This window comes from Quercus lobata, chromosome 8 (genome assembly GCF_001633185.2).
Source record: "Quercus lobata isolate SW786 chromosome 8, ValleyOak3.0 Primary Assembly, whole genome shotgun sequence".
In the NCBI taxonomy this organism is placed as follows: Eukaryota; Viridiplantae; Streptophyta; class Magnoliopsida; order Fagales; family Fagaceae; genus Quercus; species Quercus lobata.
In genome coordinates this window covers 541,786-562,345 of record NC_044911.1, presented here as the reverse complement: position 1 = coordinate 562,345, position 20,560 = coordinate 541,786, and the positions used below count along the sequence as shown (strand labels likewise).

General features: G+C 36.8%; 3 protein-coding genes across 3 annotated transcripts; 2 read left to right on the top strand and 1 right to left on the bottom strand.

Annotated features, from left to right (window-relative positions):
- Positions 1 to 561: 561 nt before the first annotated feature.
- On the top strand, positions 562 to 11,026 carry LOC115955888 (uncharacterized WD repeat-containing protein C2A9.03-like). The gene is made up of 10 exons (XM_031074280.1): positions 562 to 851; positions 6,305 to 6,467; positions 6,677 to 6,844; positions 7,047 to 7,133; positions 7,473 to 7,607; positions 7,740 to 7,850; positions 8,411 to 8,502; positions 8,585 to 8,690; positions 9,650 to 9,736; positions 9,838 to 11,026. Exons 2-10 carry the CDS (start codon positions 6,327 to 6,329, stop codon positions 10,249 to 10,251), a joined length of 1,341 nt encoding a protein of 446 aa, XP_030930140.1. The 5' UTR covers positions 562 to 851; positions 6,305 to 6,326; the 3' UTR covers positions 10,252 to 11,026.
- Positions 5,286 to 5,750, bottom strand: LOC115955402. The gene is made up of 2 exons (XM_031073518.1): positions 5,379 to 5,750; positions 5,286 to 5,330 (listed from the first exon to the last, which is right to left on the bottom strand). The coding sequence occupies exons 1-2, from the start codon at positions 5,748 to 5,750 to the stop codon at positions 5,286 to 5,288; spliced, it is 417 nt and encodes a 138-aa protein (XP_030929378.1).
- A 6,262-nt stretch (positions 11,027 to 17,288) lies between the features above and the next one.
- On the top strand, positions 17,289 to 18,604 carry LOC115955400 (zinc finger BED domain-containing protein RICESLEEPER 1-like). Its single transcript, XM_031073517.1, has 2 exons — positions 17,289 to 18,303; positions 18,504 to 18,604. The coding sequence occupies exons 1-2, from the start codon at positions 17,289 to 17,291 to the stop codon at positions 18,602 to 18,604; spliced, it is 1,116 nt and encodes a 371-aa protein (XP_030929377.1).
- Positions 18,605 to 20,560: the final 1,956 nt, after the last annotated feature.

Genomic DNA, 20,560 nt, shown 5'->3' with positions numbered 1-20,560 from the left:
TAACTCATTGCGAGATAATAATAGACTAAAGAGAGAGTCCAGCTCAAAGATAACATCCTAACATCCTTTGTCCCATATGTGTGTTTATCTTGCTCATGTTAGCAAGACTAATTATGTGGCCTATTTGACAAAGAACCCTTAATTTAAATGTATTTAGCTTGAAGAGGTTTAAAAATTTTGGGAACTTTTGAATACATGTGATGTTATACAAATTTTTATAAATATGATGTTGTACAATGTTAATCAAATAAATTTTATATCTTTTATTTTCTTAAAAAAAAAATCTCTATGGCTAGTAAAATTAATTTGTTTTTATCATATAATTTATTAATTAATAAAATAATTAATCTATTTTAAGTGAAATTCTATTATAACTTAAAAGTGCCTCACTAATTAATAACATTATATATATATATGGTAGGTATAGAATAGTTAGTCACCTTTTATCAAAAGAAGAAAAGAAAATCATAGTTAGTAAAAAATTGTGCACATTAAAATATTAAAAAAAAAGAAAGGAAAAAACCTACCTGTCCTTTTCATTTCCTCAACACTCACATTGATTCAGAAAACCAGTGGATAAAGATAAAGCGAAAGACACCCACCTTCTCTCTCTCTTCCTTGCTCTCTCCTCCTCCCCCTCGCGATCCAATACCCCCAAAACAATTTTTATATATTAATTTTTCCAATTTGGGTTTCCGCAAAAATTAAATAATATATATAAAAAAAATAAAGCTTTTGTTATAATATATATACATAATAAATTAATCTTGCTGACGAGGATGCTTTTCATTTTGTGAGAGTTTGGGATTTCCAGATCCATATAGCTTTCTCTAACCCTCAATCTCAAAAAGGTATTTTTCATTTCTTTTATTTTTTTTATTTTATTTTTAATATAATTTTTGTTTTTTTAGGATCATGGGGTTTTGTTGTTTGATCTCTGTTGATCTTATTTGATTCTGTTTATGAAGATTGATTTTTTGCACTGTTTTCTGAATCCTGGGTTTGCGTCTGTTTTTAATGTAAATTGTTTTCTTTGATTTGCTATATTCATTATGCCTTATTTGATTCTGAGTTGTTGTAGTTGTTTTTTTTTTTAAATTTTTTTTTATAATTTATTTTAATATCTAATTAAATTAGGGTTTGGTTGATTTGGTAATTAAAAGTTGGGATTAAGTATGGGATCATGATTGTTTGCATGTGGGATATGCAATTTTCAGAAAGTGAAGAATTTTGTTTGTTGAGCTATGGTTAATTCTTGTGCACAAATTTTGGTTTATGCCCAGATAGTCATTTTCAGTTTATGTTAGCTATTTTTGTTTGTTGAAGGTGGAAAGGCCATTGCCCAGTGGTACTCATGCCAAATCATGCTTTTTTGTGTCTTTATATATATATATATATATATATATATATATTTGTATACTGAAAGTATAGCAGAATAGTTAATCTTTTATCTCTCCTGAACGATTATATAATTATATAAAAAAAAACCCTGAATGATTATATCATAATTGGATTAGCAATAACATGAGAAATGATTAGGATATAGAAGATAATGTTGGTGCAAGCTCCTATGTTAATATGAATTGTATATATGAATATTAATGTTAGAGGTGTTTATACTCTTGTGGATTGCTGTTTGTATTGTGACAATGGTTTGCTATGACTTTAACCCTTGCAAAGCTTGAGAAGCATGGCCAAATGTTCGATGGTTTCAGTTAATTGCATTTTGCCAATGATGTTGACTCATTATTTTTTTGATTAGTATGTAATGTAATTTTATTAAAAATAAAATATGCTTTATGTTCATGATGATGAACACAAAGTGTCAACAAAGTACAAAAAACTTAAAAAGGAAAATCTAAGAGAAACTTGAAACTCTAAAATAGAAGAGCAATGTGTGAAACCCCAAGTCCGGGACCAATCAAAAAGAGTACAAGAAAACAAAGTTTTCAATTGATCCAAGTAGCTCTCCAACTCTTCAAAAGTATGTCTATTCTGCTCCTTCCAAACAAGCCACATCAAACAAGCTGGAACCATGTTCCAAATATCCGAGCCGTGTTTACTAAAGTAATTTCTCCAGCTAAATGGCATAACCTACCGAATCCCAAAACATTTGAAGCACATCTCCCCACAAAGCAGAAGCAGTATCAGTAGATTAAAAGGTCATCCACCGTTTCCCCATTGCTTTAGCATAGACAACACCAATTAACCAATGACAAACCCTTCTTTTTGAGGTTATCCAAAGTAAGAATCTTTCCCAATGCTGCTGTCCACAAAAAGAACGACACCCTCTTGGGAACCTTGATGAACCAAATACCTTTGCAAGGGAAAGGAACAATAGTAGCACCCTGAATCTCTCTGTAAAAAGACTGGGTATAAAAAATGCCATTCCCCTTAAGACACCATCTCATCTTATTCACCCCTCCCCCCTAGGAACCCAAGAATAAATGAAATCAAAGAAAGAGAAAACAACATCCATCTCCCAATCATGAAAGGCCCTGTGAAACCTCAGGTTCCAATTTCTTGCCTCCCCATCTGGTTGAGAGTCCAACACATCAGAAATAATAACATCCTTCTCCGCTGAACACTCAAACAGATTAGGGAATAGTAATTTTAGTGGGAGGTCCCCAGCCCAATGAACATGCCAAAACTGTATATGGTTGCCCTCTCCAACATTGAAAAGCCACATGCAAAGAGAATATGTTCCAACCTTCCCGTACACTCCGCCATAAGCTACACCCATGAGTTCCCCTGCCAACTTTAGTACACCAACCCCCCCTATCCTCCCCATATTTAGAGACGTTCACTTGCCGCCACAAATGGGAAACTTCATGCCCAAACCGACATAGCCACTTACCAAGCAAAGCTTGGTTAAAATGCACAAATTTCCTAATCCCCAAACCCCTTCTCTCAATATGTAAACAAACCTTATCCCAAGCCACCAAGGAATATTTGAACTCCTCCTCTGACTCCTTTCCAATTTATCAGCCAGAGACTTAGGAATGGTGAATGAGGATAAAATGTATGCAGGAAGGTTTGAGAGAGTGGACTCTAATAATATAAGTCTACCCCCCTTAGACGGTAAAGTCTCTTCCAGCTCGACAATTTTTGTTCCACCTTCTCCAAGTTAGGATTCCAAATCAAGATTGCCTTATAGCGTGCACCTAAAGGCATTCCCTAATATGTCATTAGAAAACTACCAATTTTGCAGCAGGGAATATTAGCTAGTGCAACCAAATTACTCGCTTCCCCAACCAGAACTAATTCGCTTTTTCCTACATTAACTTTTTTTTTTTTTTTTTGGATAGGTAATAAGATATATTGATTAAAAAAGGAACACTGTAGTGCACAGGGAGTGAACAAGGGATAAGAAATCAAATACAAAAATTGCAAGTGTCTAGGAAATCAATAAAAGAAGGGAATGATTGATTTTGCAAAGCAAACAACCAATCCCTTAAAGTTCTAAAAAAGAGTAGCTTGGGGTCTGAAATAGATCTCTCAATATCTTCAAAACATCTACTATTTCTCTCCCTCCAAAGACACCACAATAAGCAATGATATTGTGTGTTTGCAAGAGACCAAACTAGAGTGGATTACTAGAGGTATTTTTCGAAGTATATAGAGTTGTCCATATGTAGATTGGTTGTACCTGGGCTTAGATGGTGCTTCTGGAGGTATTTTATTGATGTGGGATAGACGGGTTGTGGAAAAGGTGGAGCAAGCAGTGGGGCATTTTTCGGTTTCATGCAAGTTTAAAAATGTAGGCAACCAATTTAAGTGGGCTTTTACAGGCGTATATGGGCCAAATTTGAACAAAAGGCGTAGGTTGATGTGGGAGGAGCTAACCGGGCTGATCAGTTGGTGGGATTTGCCTTGGTGCCTCAGAGGGGACTTTAATATAATCCGTTTCCCATCAGAGCGATTGGGGGCTGCTAGCTTCTCCCGGGCTATGTATGGATTTTCTGACTTTGTTTCTTTGCATGGGTTGATGGATATTCATATGGAAGGGGGCCTTTATACCTGGTCCAATACTTCCTCAGCTTCTTGGCTAGACCGGTTCCTTTTCTCCCCACTTTTGGTAGATCACTTCACTTAGTTCTCCCAAAAAAGGATGTCTAGAATACTTTCTGACCATTTTCCTATTTTGTTGGAGGGTGGGAGTCAACGAAGAGGTACAATTCCTTTCCATTTTGAAAATATGTGGTTGAGGGTGGATAATTTTGTCGACAAAGTGAAGAAGTGGTGGGCATCCTATTTGTTCCAAGCAGTGTAGTCAAAGGCGAGCCGGGCGCTCGCCTAGGAGCCCGGGCGAGGCGAGGCGCCACTAAGGTGCCTCAAAGGCTCTTAAGGCGAGGCGCCACTAAGGCGCCTCAAAGGCTCTAAGGCGAGGCGCCTTTAGTGAGGCGCTCGCCTTTAGAGCCTAGGCGAGCAAGGCGAGCGCCTTAAGCCATGAAAAAGGCGCTAAGGCGAGAGCCTCAAGTTTTTTTTTTTTTAATTTTTTTTTTATAGATGTTTGTTGTGAAACCTATTGTTAGTTAAATTAATTTACAAATTTGTTTTGTAAGACTTATTGTTATATAGAAGCTTATTGTAAAACGTATTGTTAGAACTAACTAATAGAGCCTAAATCATGTTAATCCTATATTGAAATAATTTGATAGACCTAATTTCTTCATGCTACACATTGAAAAACACTTCATTATAATATACACTTCATTATAATATTATAATGCACTAGGTACATATGATTTAAGTTCTATATGTATAATAAATATATTAAGAATTTGGCGCCTCGCTTTACTCGGGCTAGCGCCTTTTTGTCGCCTCACGCCTCGGGCGATACAAGGCCTTGGCGCCTTAAGGTCGCCTTTCGCCTTTGACTACGTTGGTTCCAAGGAACCCCAAGTTTTATTCTTTCTAAGAAGTTGGCTGCCTTGAAGTTGGATTTAAAAAAGTGGAATGAGACTGAGTTTGGCAATATCCTACATTAACTTTCAAACCAATAAGAGCTTCAAAACAGATAAAACCAGTCTAATATATAACAAATGTACGCTAGGGGCATCACAAAATAGAATGGTGTCATCTGCTATGTGAAATACTCACCCCCTCAGAATTATTAAGCCCCACATGAAAGCCATGAATGAAACCTTTCTCGGTTTTCTTCAATAGTCTACTACACTTCCATGACCAACAGAAATAAGAGAGGCAACAAAGGATCTCCGTGTCTCAAACCATTAGAGCTGCCAAAAGAGTTAGCAGGAAAGCCATTAACCAGAACAAAAAATCTAGCAGTGGATACACAAAAATTCATCGAGCTCCTCCATCTCTCCCTGAAACCCATCATTTCCAACAGATAAAAACAACGTATGTTAACTCACATGATCATAAGCCTTTTCTCTATCCAGTTTACAGATCATGCCCGGAATACGACTTTTCAATTTGCTACCTAAGCACTCGTTAGCAATAAGAACTGAATCCAAAATCTGCTGTCCAGCAACAAAAGAATTTTGAGATTCAAAACTGAGATTGTCCAAGACCGCCCACAATCTGTTAGCCAACAACTTATACACACTTCCTACTAGGCTAATAGGCCAGAAGTCCTTGATATTCACAGCATTATGCTTCTTTGGAATCATTGCAAGGAAGGAGGCATTAAGCGATTTATTAAAAACACAATGTCTTTGGAAGTCAGCAAAGAAAGCCAAAACATCCCATTCCACCACCCTCCAGCACTTTTGAAAAAATGCCATAGTGAAACCATCTGGGCTAGTGTTTTATCACCCTCCATCTCGTTCAATACCATAATGATCTCCTCCTTAGAAAACTCTCTCTCTCTCTCTCTCTCTCCAGAATTTGCTTCTCATGAATACAAGCAAAATCCAACCTGACAATTCTCATTATTATATCACTATTTACATAAATCACCCGAGTTAACAATTGAAGAAGTTTTTAATACGTTGCAAACTTTTATCATCAATGACGTGAATAATTTGTTTATGGAATAAGTGACTTTATATGAATATCCATTGTGATGGTCTGATCTTGATACTTGTTGTGACATGTAAATATAACAGAAAAAGTTATAGATGAGTTCACCTGAATAGTGGTGACACTCCAAAATATTGCAGTCCTGCAATCCTTATATGATCCATATTAGTTAATAAATAGATGATAAGTGCAATACTTAAAACCCTTTTGCAAATACAGTGGTTTAACTTGTAATTAGATTTCACTGTCTATTGCTACACATTTTGGGCTCAAGTGTGATCTTCTTGTCTTTGCTGATGATTTACTATTGGAGTAGGTGTGAAATTGTTAGAAAGAACATGTCCCAATACCAAGGGGATGATGCTGAATACATGGCGGATGAATATGAAATGGAAGATGTAGATGATGAGATGGATGATGAGTTTCGTGGTCGAGACATGGCTGGCTCAGAGTCTGATGTTGATGAATACGACCACGGGGTTTGTGTTTCTATTCATATCCCTTGTGAGATCACATATATGTATAGCTTAAATGAATTTAAGTATGGTCATGTTGCCATATGTTAGTGTAGAATATATATTTCTTTTTAATTATTTTGGTTTTTGTTGGGTAAAAGTATATTATGAAAGTGAAGTAGCCTTTTCTTAGGCTAATGAGTACATGGAATAACTTTCTGTCTCTGGTGCAGAATAGCAAAGCAGCTGATACTACTGCTGCTCAAGCTAGAAGTGGAAAAGATATCCAGGGAATCCCTTGGGATAGGCTTAGCATCACTAGGGAGAAATACCGGCAAACTAGGCTTGAACAATACAAGAACTATGAAAACATCCCTCAGTCTGGAGAGGGGTCTGGGAAGGTAAATTTTTTGGGGTGATTTTCATTTTTATAGATCAACTTATTATATGACTGGGTTGATAATTGTAATTAAACCAAGTAAATTGATTTATCAAAAAAAAAAAAAAAAAAAAAAATTAAACCAAGTAAATTGACAAAATTATCCTTTTTCTTTATTTATTTTATATTCTTTTTCCCTATTGTTTAAAATCCATTTTAAACAGGATTGCAAAGTTACAAAGAAAGGGGGTTCATATTATGAGTTCAGGCGGAATTCAAGATCTGTGAAATCAACCATTCTTCATTTTCAGGTCAGGTGAATGAAAATTATTGTAATAACCTGTAGGCTATTGTTTCCCTTGTCGTTGTGAGTTCAGTGATTCTTTTTTGCGATTCTGGCTGTCATAAAACTGTTTTGCCTCACCTTATTGATCCTTTTATTACTGTAATTTGTTTGAATGAATTAATCTCATCTCTTTGAGTAACAATTCTTTGTCACACATTTGATAAAACGGGTTACTTGAATTGATGTGCTGCATGGACACCAGACACGGATTAAACACACACAGACACATAGGCATAACACTTTCTGGAAAATAAGACTTTTGGTATGATTGGCCAACCTACATTTTTATTGTTTGGTGATGCAGTTGAGGAACTTGGTTTGGGCTACCTCAAAGCATGATGTCTACCTTATGTCTCATTTTACTGTCGTCCATTGGTCCTCCTTAAATTGCAGCAAGCAAGAAGTTCTCAATGTCTCAGGGCATGTTGCGCCATCGGAGGTGGGTCTGGGATATGATATTTGGTTTGAAAAACAACCTTGGTTTTGTATATATTTAATGTACTTAATGTTCTTCTTTTTATCTTGAATTATGCTCTTCCATGAAATCTATCTAATCTATTTTCTCCCACAGAAACATCCTGGAAGTTTGTTGGAGGGATTTACCCAGACTCAAGTGAGTACTCTCTCTGTAAAAGATAAGCTACTAGTTGCTGGAGGATTCCAAGGAGAACTTATTTGTAAGGTAAGTTTCATATTATTCTGTGTGTGTGTGTGTGAACTTATTTGTAAGGTAAGTTTCATATTATTCTGTGTGTGTGTGTGTGTGTGTGTGTGTAGATAGATGAGTTTTTGGCTCCAAGGGGAGGGGGAACGGGAGATTTGAACTAGTGACCCTTCGCTTCATGAGGCATGGTCCTCAGCAATTGTGCTATCCTTGACTTAAAAGGCAGTCAGAGATATTACAGACTGAATAAGCATTGCCGCTGCAGTTGCAGTCAACCAATGTACATGGTGACTGCAATTACTTGGCTTTGGATGGTTACTTGTGCAGTAACAATTTTTTTTATTGGCATTCCTTGGAGTGACCTAGTAATCAAGCCGTCCTTAAATAGAATACTGATACAATACGAAGAAAACTTCTAAATTTTGAGAATGGAATAAGGTTTTCCATTAGGCTTTTGATAACCGCTATTATCCAGCCACTCTATCCCTTTTAAGAGTTATTATGTTGCAATATGAACATATCATAAAACATCGGGCTAAATGTAATTCTCTTTTATTTTCTTTTTCACTGGATTACAGCATCTGGATCGGCCTGGAGTTAGTTTTTGTTCCAGGACAACTTATGATGATAATGCTATCACCAATGCTGTCGAGATTTACGTCAGCGCCAGGTATTTATTTGCCCCTTGTCTTGGTGGTGGAACTGTGAACTTCCAAAATAAACCTAATTGAACTTGTCTTCTTCAATTTCAGTGGTGCAGTTCACTTTACAGCTTCAAATAATGATTGTGGAGTTAGAGACTTTGATATGGAGAAATTTCAACTTACTAAGCACTTCCGGTATCCTTGGCCAGTGAATGTGAGCCCCCTATATTGTATTTTCTGGCTATTTATATCAATAGTTGGACAATTTTGTAAATCTTGGTTGTAAATGTATTGATGACATGGGTACCAAGTTTTACATGCTTCACATCATATCTCATGACATGCATGCAGATCATGTTTACCTACAACGTGGAGCCATGGATTGCAATTTAATATTCAGTATACTCTTTGGGTCATGGATTGAGATATGTACTTCGAATATAAGTATATAGTTTACTTATTAAGAAAAAAATAAGTACTTTTATGTCATGACTTGTCCAATCAATGGAATATTGAAACAAAAAATAGTGGATGGAGGGAATGTATTGGGATATCTGTCTTGGCAACAATGGTTTGACTTGTAATGATGAGAATATTTTGCCAAGGCTCAATTGATAGAATCATATCACATCATTTTGTTTGCCTGGCCATTTCATGCGTTTTTGTTTAACACATAATCCTTTGGTAGTTATTTGGCTATGTTGCCAATAGTCTTATAACTCAATTGGCACCTCCTTGTGTTTCTAAGAGGGGACATCTAGGGTTTAAATCCCCGGCCCCCAACTACTAAATTATAAAAAAAAAAAAAGAAGGTATTTGGCTATGTTCCTATACTTCTTGTAATTCTGCTGGACAAGATGATAATTGTGTAAAGTGATGACCAACTCTTTGGGGCATGGTTGAGATGGTTGTGGTTAAGACGCGTTATATCTCCTTTTCTTTTTACCAGTATTAGTAGTTTGGATTGCATGCAGAGGTTTATGAATATGAGACATGGCAAATTATATTATTATTATTAGTCTTGGCTCCATTGGGCCACATTTGACTGGGAGAGCCAAACACCTTGATGTTGCTAGATCATGGCTGAATTGCAAACTATTGCTACTTCATGTCTCTAAGTAAAAAAGTGAATGCTCCAGATTGTTGTTACATGCTTTTGTCTGCTACTTGCAGCATACTTCTCTGAGTCCTGACGGTAAACTTCTTACAATTGTGGGAGACAACCCAGACGGTATGCTGGTGGATTCCCAAACTGGAAAGGTACTCTTTGTTTTTAATTTTTTGTCAGCTAGACTTGTTAATATCCATCTGTCGCTGCTTTGATGGCTAAGCATGTGTAATTTGAATTTTGATTCTTGTAGACGGTCATGTCCTTGTGTGGGCACTTGGATTTCTCGTTTGCATCAGCATGGCACCCTAATGGTGTCACTTTTGCAACTGGAAACCAGGACAAAACCTGCCGGGTTTGGGATGTCCGAAATTTATCCAAGTCAGTCGCTGTTCTGAAGGGCAACCTTGGGGCCATTCGATCAATACGCTATACTTCTGATGGTCAGTATATGGCAATGGCAGAGCCTGCTGACTTTGTTCATGTCTATGATGCAAAAAATGGATATGAGAAGGAACAGGAGATTGATTTCTTTGGCGAAATATCTGGCGTATCATTCAGTCCAGACACAGAATCTCTTTTTATCGGAGTGTGGGATCGTACATATGGTAGCCTCCTTGAGTATGGTAGATGCCGGAACTACTCATACCTTGATTCTCTAATTTGAGTTGAATGTGAAACCTGCAAATAAGTGTGTTGGTGTCGCTGATTACTTTTCAGCAAAATTGAAAAATCTAGTATCATATCATGCAGTTGGAAAAGGGAGTAGTTGTATATTTTTTATGTTGTGCAATGTAGCAAAGTCGTTCTCTTTTGGTGTAAGTCTGGATTTTCATCATAAAGTGTGTAAAAGGGAGGGAATGTAAAGAAGGCTAGAAGGCAACGATTGTGGCAACAAGGGAAAAGAAAACCAGTGTCTTAGGGTAGATGGCTGGGTACTATCCTTCATGTATGTTAGAAATTTACTTTATGAGAACCGAGCTTTGTGGTGCTTACCAAAGATGTGGGCTGCTTTCTTTCTCATCATCCCAAATGTTGGTTCTTTCATCTCCCAATTCTGACTTCAGTATAGCACAGTGTGTACCCAATCTTGTGGTGCTTACAAAAGATGTGGGCTATTTTCTTTCTCATCATCCCAAATGTTGGTCCTTCATCTCCCAATTCTGACTTTCAATATAATAGCTCAGTGTTCCCCATCTTGAAGTAGGTTCGCTTAGACCAGCTGAATTCCTTTTGAAGGAGCTCGGCTTTACTAACCTATTTTATATCTTGGTCTCTTGTTTTGTATGGATATATGGTTTAGAAATATTTCCTTTTCTCTATGATGAGCTATTATATTGGTTTGAATCATCCAGCTGCATTATGATGCTAAATGACCGTTCTTCTTATGTTCTTAAGTGTACATGTGAACTTTTTTGTAAAAATGTATTTGTTAAAGCAAATGGAGCGTGAATATCTTCGATTCTGTGCATATACATTGAATGGAACCATTTTCACAATGTCAATGAAAATAAGTTATTCCAAAAGTGGAGACAATGCATTTACGTTCACTAAATAGAACTTTTGAGTTTAAAAGTGAAGTATAATTAGAGTTGTGAATACAAGCATGTGAATTGTTAACTGCTTAAAAAGGTTACTATTTTGTTTGGAATTAGTAAACAATAGCAATGTAGGGAAAGTTACAAAAGATTTATGGCAAAATGTTTGGTGATAAATTTAGAGGACTAAAGTGAAGTGGTTGAAACAGTATAATCAAAGTCACAAGAAAGGCGGTTTGCATGATGAATTGATAAAAGAGTGTTTTGGTCTTAGTCTAGTTTATAGGTGCACCTTGAGTTGTTAGTGCCAATAATAGATAATAATGCATTGTTTGTGTGAAAGCAAGATTGGTATACAACATCTGGTGGGCCATGATTTAGCTATGCATTTATTTATTTATTTAGCAAATAGCGGTGCATCAAATGGTGTAGATGCAGAGATAATCGAAAATAAAAAAAGAACTCAACAATACAAATAGAATTAGAAGATGCACAGTGGATTAGATAAATGTGAGCAGCAAATTAAGCATCACATAGCAGGAGAGACACAATTGACTATATGCATTAAGAAATCCAAGAATCTGGACATCTAATCAGCGAACACAAATAGAATTAATGACAATGGAGAATTAATGATACACCCACTACCCTCAAATCTAATTAACTTGAAAATAATTTTAGTGACTTCCTTTTTTTTTTTTTTTTTTGAAAGAACATCATGAAATTTCATTAAGGAAATTAGCCGTAATCAGTTGAAAGTACAGATTGGAGGTGTGGAGGAACATCTTCCATTTACACCATATAACCTCTAATATGTCTAGCATGTTAGCTAGGTTGTGAGCAACATAATTACCAAGTCTATGAACATGAGAAAAGGAAATACAGCAGCTGATTTATATGGTGGCTTTAGCCGAGGCAAGAATATGACCAAAAGGGGAGAAAGAAACATCCTCGCTTATGAGGCTCTTAATCACAATCTCAGAATCACCTTCTAGGATAAAAGATGACAAGCCAAGTTCAAAAGCAAAAGAGATAGCTCTTGCCGCTGCCAAGGCTTCAAAAATATCCAAAGAATATAGGAGATGCACCAGTTCAGAGAGGGAAGCTATGGCCTGTCCCAGCGAGTTGCGAATCATATTGCCCAGGCCAGCTTTTTCGATATCCTTAAAAGTTGCTCCATGGAAGTTTACTTCTGAGTGTATCTACAGGTGGGGGATTCCATCTGACCCGAGGTTGAACACGAGTCGAGGACTGAGGAGTTGAAACATGATTTGCTCGGTGAAACTCCATGAGTGCTTGCTGGGCATTCTAAGCGACTTGGTTGGCGGGGTAGTCCTTGTTGGTGGTTCTGAGCTGGTTCCGACGATACCATACAGACCAGAGGATCATTGCCAGCAAGTTTACATTCTTCCCTTCTTCATGAGCAAATATGATGAGGTCTGAAACTGTTTGGAAGCTTCGGCCATGGTGAAACTAAAATTTAGGAAAAGAATCCCAAACTGTCAAGATTGCCGAGCACTTCCAAAGAGCATGCAATACACTCTCCACACTCAAATTACAATGGTCGCAGGTATCATCATGGAGGATTTTCCTTCTCATCATATTTTCTTTACCGGGATTGCCTCTTTACAAGATCGCCATAGGAAATTCTTGACCTTATTTGGGACTGACAAACCCCAAATAATTTTCCAAACTCCTCCATCTTAAGTCGGGTTGGCATTGATGGGTTGGACTGCATTTTCGTTGGTAAGTAAATCATAGCCAGATTTCACTAAATAAAAACCAGAAGATGTGTATGGCCATACTAGCTTGTCCTCAATATAGGTGCGATATAAAGGAATACTCGTTATTAATTCGACCTCTTGAGAGCTAAATAAACCTTGTAGCAAATCTGAATCCCATTGTTTAGAGACCGGGTCTATGAGATCATATACTTTTATTTCCTCAAACCCAATCACAGGAGAGGATAATATTCTTGGTTGCTCCAAGGAGGGAAGCCGGGCATCATTCCAAACCCCGATAAACTTTCCACTACCCACTCTCCATCTCGCATGGTTCAAAAGGACATCACGGCCCTTTAAAACAACTCTCTGAATAAACCACAGCTTTGATAAGAATTTCTCTCCCTGCATAAACCATAACTTTTCAATCTCCAAGCATAAACCTACCGGCAATTTGAAACAACTCATGGTATATGTTGGGATGACTTAGACCATAGCTTTGATAAGCACTTCTCTCCCTACTTGGGACAATAGTTTTTCTTTCCACTCTTATATTTTCTTTCACACCCTCTCATTTATGAGTCCAAATCTTCTGTCTCACTTTTTTTTTATCCACTCTATACTCCACTAATAAAAACATGCCACATGTTCACCTAATTAATTAAATACTATCATTACTGACTTATTAATACTATTGTTATTAATTAATAGTAGTATTTAATTAATTAGGTGAACATGTAGCAAGTTTTTATTGGTGGAATGGAGTGGAGCAGGAAAAGTGGGACAGAAGATTTGGATTCCTTATTTATATAATTAAAACTGGCTTTCTTGTTTATCACTACAAGAGATGGCAACCCCAAATATTATTCATACTGTTAAATCTCTGAAACCCCCAAAGCAAGCTTGACATGATCTCTTATCGCTTTAGAGGTGCACTTGCTGAAGAATATAGTAGTTTTGCTTTTGTTGATTTGTTGACTCAAGCATTGAGCATAAGTATCCAGGATGTCTAGGATTTTTTGGCACTTCTGTATGGTAGCCCTGCAAAACAAAAGCCTATCATTTGCAAAAGTAGGTGTGTCAGGCAAGGGTTATTTCTACAGAGAGAATAACCCCTAATGTCACCATTGGCTGCTGCATTGCTGATGAGACCATGCAAACCTTCTGTGCATAGCAGGAAGAGAAAGGAAGATAAAAGGTCGCCCTGTCTAATGCCTTTGGATGGATGTATCATGCCTTTTGGCTTCCCATTGACAAGAACTAAGTAAGAAACAGTTGTCACACACAACATGATAAGTTTTATCCATTGGACATTGAATCCAAATTTTGCCATGACCACTTTGAGATATGGCCACTCAACCCTATCATAGACTTTACTCATATCGAGTTTTATAGCCATGAAGTCATCTTTTCCTTTGTGTTTTTGCATACTATGGAGAGATTCAAAAGCTACTAAAATATTATTAGAAATAAGGCGACTTTTAGTGAAAGCACTTTGGTGCTTTGTGATAATTTTTGGAAGGATTATTTTTAACCTATTTGCCAAGACTTTAGAAAAAATCTTATACAAAACATTACACAGGCTTATGGGTTTGAATTCAAATGCATATTCAGGTTTTTCTTTTTTGGAATAAGGGTAATGAAAATATGATTTAGGTGTTCAGGTAAAGAGGCAGAATTTAGGAATTTAGGAATTGTTTTAGTTACATCATTACCAGTTAAATTCCAAAAATTTTGATAGAAAAGAGGGGGCATACCATTCGGGCTTGAGGCTTTTAGAACGGCCATCTATTTTAGGGCAGCTACTTAAACTTCCTAAGCCAAGAAATCTACCGAGAGCTGAGAATTCATTTCTACACTAATGATGGGATTGATAGAATTGATTGTTGCATTTGGGTTTTGGTTGTGGGTCAAAGTAAAGAGCTCTTGAAAATAATATATTAAGCACTTGTCCACATCCTTAGGATTTGATCTTTATTGACTAGATGTATCTTAGATTTTTAGGATTGAATTTTTTCATTTCCGTTGCGTGGCTCTGCTATGAAAAAATTTGGAATTCTTGTCCCCATTTGTTGGCCATAGGACCTTAGCCCACTGGAACCACAACCGGTTCTCTTTATCAATCAGGTCATTGATCTCCTGTTTCAAAGCCTGTATTCTAAAATTGATCCCAGTTCTCATTGCTTCTTCCTCAACTTTCTTCAAAGAAGCTTTTTTTTTTTTTTTTTTCTTTTCTAACTCCTTTCAAAAATTCCTAAAGTGATCCTGATTCCATTTGCTCAAATCCTTACCCGACTTGAAAATTTTCTTCATTACCTCCACAGATGGATCATCAGCACCTTGAGGACCACACGACTTCAACAATTTCAGCACAACTCGGATCAGATAGCCACATCTCTTCAAATTAGAATGGCTTTACAGTATAAGGGAGCTCCAAACCATCTGGTACAATCCAAAGTGGATTGTGATTAGAGGTGACTGAAGATAAATGGTGAACTTTTGTACCTGCAAATTTCATCAGCCAATCATTGTTAGCAAAACCACGACCAAGTCTCTCCTAAATTGAGCGTCCATCTGCAAATTTTTTTTGCCATGTGTATTGTGGCCCAACAAACCCAAGATAGCTGCATCTAAGTTTGACTTCTATTGTTGCCTCCCAATTTTTCAGAGCTTTTCAATAATTCGTTGAAGTCTCTTGTACAAAGCCATGGTAAGCTAAATCTATTGTTCAAGTGGCAGAGCATATTCCAAGATTCTAACTGCTTGTGTGCCATTGGTTCACAGTAAAAGCCCATCAATCTCCATGTATCTTCCTTTCCTTTGTTGATAATGGCATCAATATGGTTTTTGGAGAAAGTTTCTACAATCAAATCAATCGAGTTTAGCTAGTATAAGGCCAACCCTCCTCCTTTGTTATTTCTCTCCACAAAAAATAAATTTTCGAAGTCCAAGTTTCCTTTAGCCTAGCTTCAGCTGCCCAAGTTTCAAATAAAAACACAGTGGAGGGATCTTTTTCTCGAATCACTACTTCAAGCTCCTTCTTTGTACATTGGTTCCCAAGCCCATGAAGGTTCCAAAAAAAAAAAAAAAAACTCATTGATGTTGGCAGGGCTGCATCGAAGCTTCTACCATTGAATTTTCCTGGCCATTCCTTGTAAAGACCTGGCACTTTTTGTTTGGTAATTCAGGTTGAGCCTCCTCTTCATCTCTAGTTCTTTTCCTCGAAAAAATGGTTTTCATATGGGACTCAGTAGGGTTGAGAATGGAAGACACAAACACAGACACAAACAAATCTGGTTCTTCCTCGCCAAGTGGTTCTCCCTTAAGAACCGAACGTTGTCCCTTGCTGACTATACGGTCTCTTTCGCCATTTTCACGATCACCCTCACCATTGTCACCTGGCAGTTCACCCTCAGGATCACCATTAAACAACGAGTAAGTGTTTGAATTTGTAGTTAATCAATGAGTATGTGTAATAATAAATTTGTGATAATTTGTTTTGATTTTAACTCTCAAACTTTTGAACCAATTAGGAATCCAAAATCTCCGACGGTGGACTTAGTGGGAGAAGACTTAGAGGTAGAGGAACAAGAAGGGACAGAGGGAGAGCAAGAGCCTACAAATGAGGACTTGGATACAAGTAGAAAAAGAAAGACTACCTCAGATGTTTGGTCTCACTTTACAAGGAAGAAAGTTGAAGGAAAAATTAAAGCCCAATGCCATCATCGTAACAAACTTTACTTGGGTGAGTCTAGCCAAGGTACAACTCATTTACGTAATCATTTAGCAAGATGTCCACGGATGAAATTTAAAGATATAAGGGATATGAGACAACAAGTCTTGATCAAACAACAAAATAAGGTGAATGGAACCATGAGTTTAGGTAGTTATCAATTTGATCAAGTTAGAGTTAGGAATAAGCTTGCTCGTATGGTCATCCTACATGAATATCCTCTTTCAATGGTTGACCATATTGGGTTTAAAGAATTTGTGGCCGATCTTAAACCTATGTTTAAACTTGTCACAAGAAATACTTTGAAGAGTGACATTCTTAAGATCTATGATAATGAGAGGGAGAAAGCTTTGAAGATGACAGACAAGAATGGAAGTAGGATGGCCATTACAACCGATATGTGGACTTCAAGTAACAAAAAGAGAGGGTTTATGGTCATTACCGCTCATTTCATTGATCATACTTGGATGTTGCAAAGCCGGGTTCTAAGGTAATTTTTTTTATCTATAAATTGAATGTTAAAGACTTTACATTTAGAATGTTTATTGAGTTATGTTAAAATTATTCATATTATTTTTCTAGGTTTGTTTATGTTCCTTCTCCACACACAAAAGAAGTTCTTGCTGAAGTTCTTGTTGATTGTTTTTTAGAGTGGAACATTGATAGTAAGTTTTCTACAATTACTGTTGATAATTGTAGTATTAATGATGCCATGATTAGACTTCTTTTGAATAAGCTTGATACTAGTTCTCTTATGTTGGATGGGTCTATGTTGTATATGAGGTGTGCTGCACATATTTTGAATTTGATTGTTCAAGATGGGTTGTCTCTTATTGGTGATGGTATTGAGAGAATTCGTGATAGTGTGATTTATTGGACTGGATCACCAAAAAGAAGGCAAAAATTTGAAGAAAATGCACGTCAATTGCGTGTTCAATGCACCAAAGAGTTAGTCTTAGATTGTAAAACTCGTTGGAATTCAACTTACTTAATGCTTTCTACTGCATTGATTTATAAAGATGTTTTCTCACGTTTGCCTAAACGTGAAATATCTTATACTTGTTTACTATATGATTATGATTGGGAGTTAGCCAAAGATATTTGTGGGAGGTTGGAGTTTTTTCATAGTGCGACTGAGTTTTTCTCTGGTCGTAAGTATCCCACAACTAATATGTATTTTAATGTGGTGTGTGAGTTGAAAATTGCATTGAATGAATGGAGTGTGTTTTCAAATGAGATGATAAGTGCGATGGCAAAAAGCATGCTTGCTAAGTTTAATTCTTATTGGGCTAATGTTAGTGTTGTTATGGCTATTGCTGCTATCTTAGATCCAAGATATAAGATGAAGTTATTAGAATTTTATTATCCTAACATTTATGGTGATAATTCTAATTTGGAGATTGAAAAAATTAAGAATCTTTGTTATGATTTGCTTGATGAGTATGGAGATATAAATGAGTCCTCTATAGATAATGAAGGAAGTTCTCATATTCCTGCTAGTACTTCAAGCCCTGTGGTACAAATGAAATTTAGGTTGAGTGGGGCAATGTCATCTTTTGATGAGTTTGTGAATAATAGTTCAAGTAGTTTAAAGAAACATGGGAGTGCTAGAATGAAATTTGATCATTTCATTGATGAGGGAGTGTTGAAGAGGAGTGAAGATTTTGATATTTTGGGATGGTGGAAAAGTAATGGTTTAAAGTATCCTACTTTTCAAAGGATTGCAAGTGATATTTTAGCCATTCTTGTTACACCGTAGTAGGCTACATCCCAAGACTATAAAGGCAATGATGTGTGCTCAGAATTGGTTATGAAGTGAAATCAACGGTTAGTAATTGTCTAATTTCTATTTATAAAATTAAAATTGTAGTTTTATATTTGCTAGTTACAATTTGAAATTTCATTCTTTAATTCATTGTTGTTGTAGGTTCTTCAACTATGTCTGGAGATTGTACACTTCAATCAATTCTTGATGATAGGGAGCCTAATGAAGAGGATGGGAGTTGTGTCACAATTATGGATGATTAGACATTTTGTATTAATTTAGTAGCCTTTTTAATTTCTTAAACTTGTTGGATTAATTTGTTGGTTTGTAATTATTTTAAACCTTTTTAGCATTTTGTAATTTTTTAGCCTTTTTAATTTGTTGATTTGTGGAGGATAAGACATTTTGTAATTTCTCACACTTGTAGGATTTGTTTTGTAACTTTTTATTTTTGAATTTCTTGAACTTGTTGGACTTTTGATACTTAGTTCTTGGACTTATTGGATTTATTTTATTTTTATGTTTAGTTGGTAATTTTAGTTATGATTTATTGATTTATAGATGTATTGGTGTTTGGTGATTTATTGATTTATAGTTATGATTTATTGGCTGCCCAATGAATGGGTTTGAATTGGCTGCCTAATAATGCCTTGAATGGGCTTGAATTGGCTGCCTAATAATGCCTTGGATGGGCTTAAATTGGCTACCCAATGCATGGGCCTCAATCTGGCAAAAAACAACTCAATGGGCTTAAAAAAAAAAAAAAATCAGTTGGGCCAGATTTGGGCCCAACAGGTTAAACGGGGCCCGCGGGGCCCGGCGGGGGGGGGGGGTCTGGGCCCCGAAAAAAAAACCCGATTAATATTAGGGCCGGGTCAGGGTTTTGGGTCTTGGCCCGTGGGTCGGGCCCGGGTATGCAAAAACCCGGCCCGAACTCGACCCGTTGCCATCCCTAAATATTTTTCCACTTACGTGGGGCTTGAGGATCCATGAGTGAGCAATCTTGAAAGTTGTCAAGATTTTTACCTAAAATTTCTCCATTAAGCTCCATAGTAATTGGCCGTGTATCAGTTACTGATTTGGAGATGTTATTGGTGTCAAACCCCTTAATGGACAAATCAATAACATTTAATTGTGATTCAAAATCTTGAGACCTGTTATGGGAAGTTTGGAAATTTGTGATCGCATTTGTTACCTAATTAATATTAGTAACATCTTTAGCCACACTTTGCGCAATAATTGCCAAGAAATTTGGGGTTGTAGAGTTTGAAAGGCTGAGTTAGCAGTAGTAACGTCTCCAGTTTAAGGATGGACTGGAAACTCATCGGAAGCTTGAAATTGTTGCGCATTGGCATGAGCATGAGGACTATTTGAGGCTGAGTTCACTAGTTGAAAGCGGCCATAACCATCTCCTGTACCCAAGACAGTGATGAAGGAGACCTTCCCAAGGTTGTAGGGTAGGGCCCGAAGCCAAGCATCGTATCCATGTTGTTCCAGGTTAAGAGTTCCATTGTTGGCTAGCTAAGTATCACACTTTTTATCTACATGGGAGACCCTACCACACCAGTAGCAGAAGTTTGGAAGTTTTTCATAATTAAAGGAGATCTAGATGACATCGTTGGCGTTGATAGCAATCTTTGCCCCTACACAGAGGTTTTGAAACATCAACCTTCATTTTGACTCACAGAAATCTCCCTTGACCATCTCCTTTAGGTGTTCAGATGGAGATACAGTGCCTATGGTTTCCCCAATTTCAATCGCTGTCTCAAGATCAAGCATACTCATAAGCAATCCATGCACTTGTACCCAAATTATATTTGTAAACCTCAAATTTCTCATAGGAATTGAGAAATCATATTGTTGAAAAATGACCACGTGCTTATCAAAAGACCATGGCTCTGTTGCTAGGACCTGTTCTATAGCAGTTTCAAGCTCGAACACAAAGGAGAATGTGATCACCAGCCTCTCTGAATTTGAAATCTTTTCGAGCCCTCCAAAGTGGCTTGAAAATTCTACCAATAGCTTCTACATTGAGGGCTTTTCTTGTCATAAATTTTGCTGCAAGTTCATGTTCCCAACTATTAGATTCTTGGATTTCTTTAGATTGATCTTGGCTTCTTCTATATCAGTGAAGGAGAGTTTTTTCCAATATTTTAGCACGTCTTCCATGGTGCACAGGTAGAAGACACACGATACTTGATTGGAAAAGAAAAGACGGA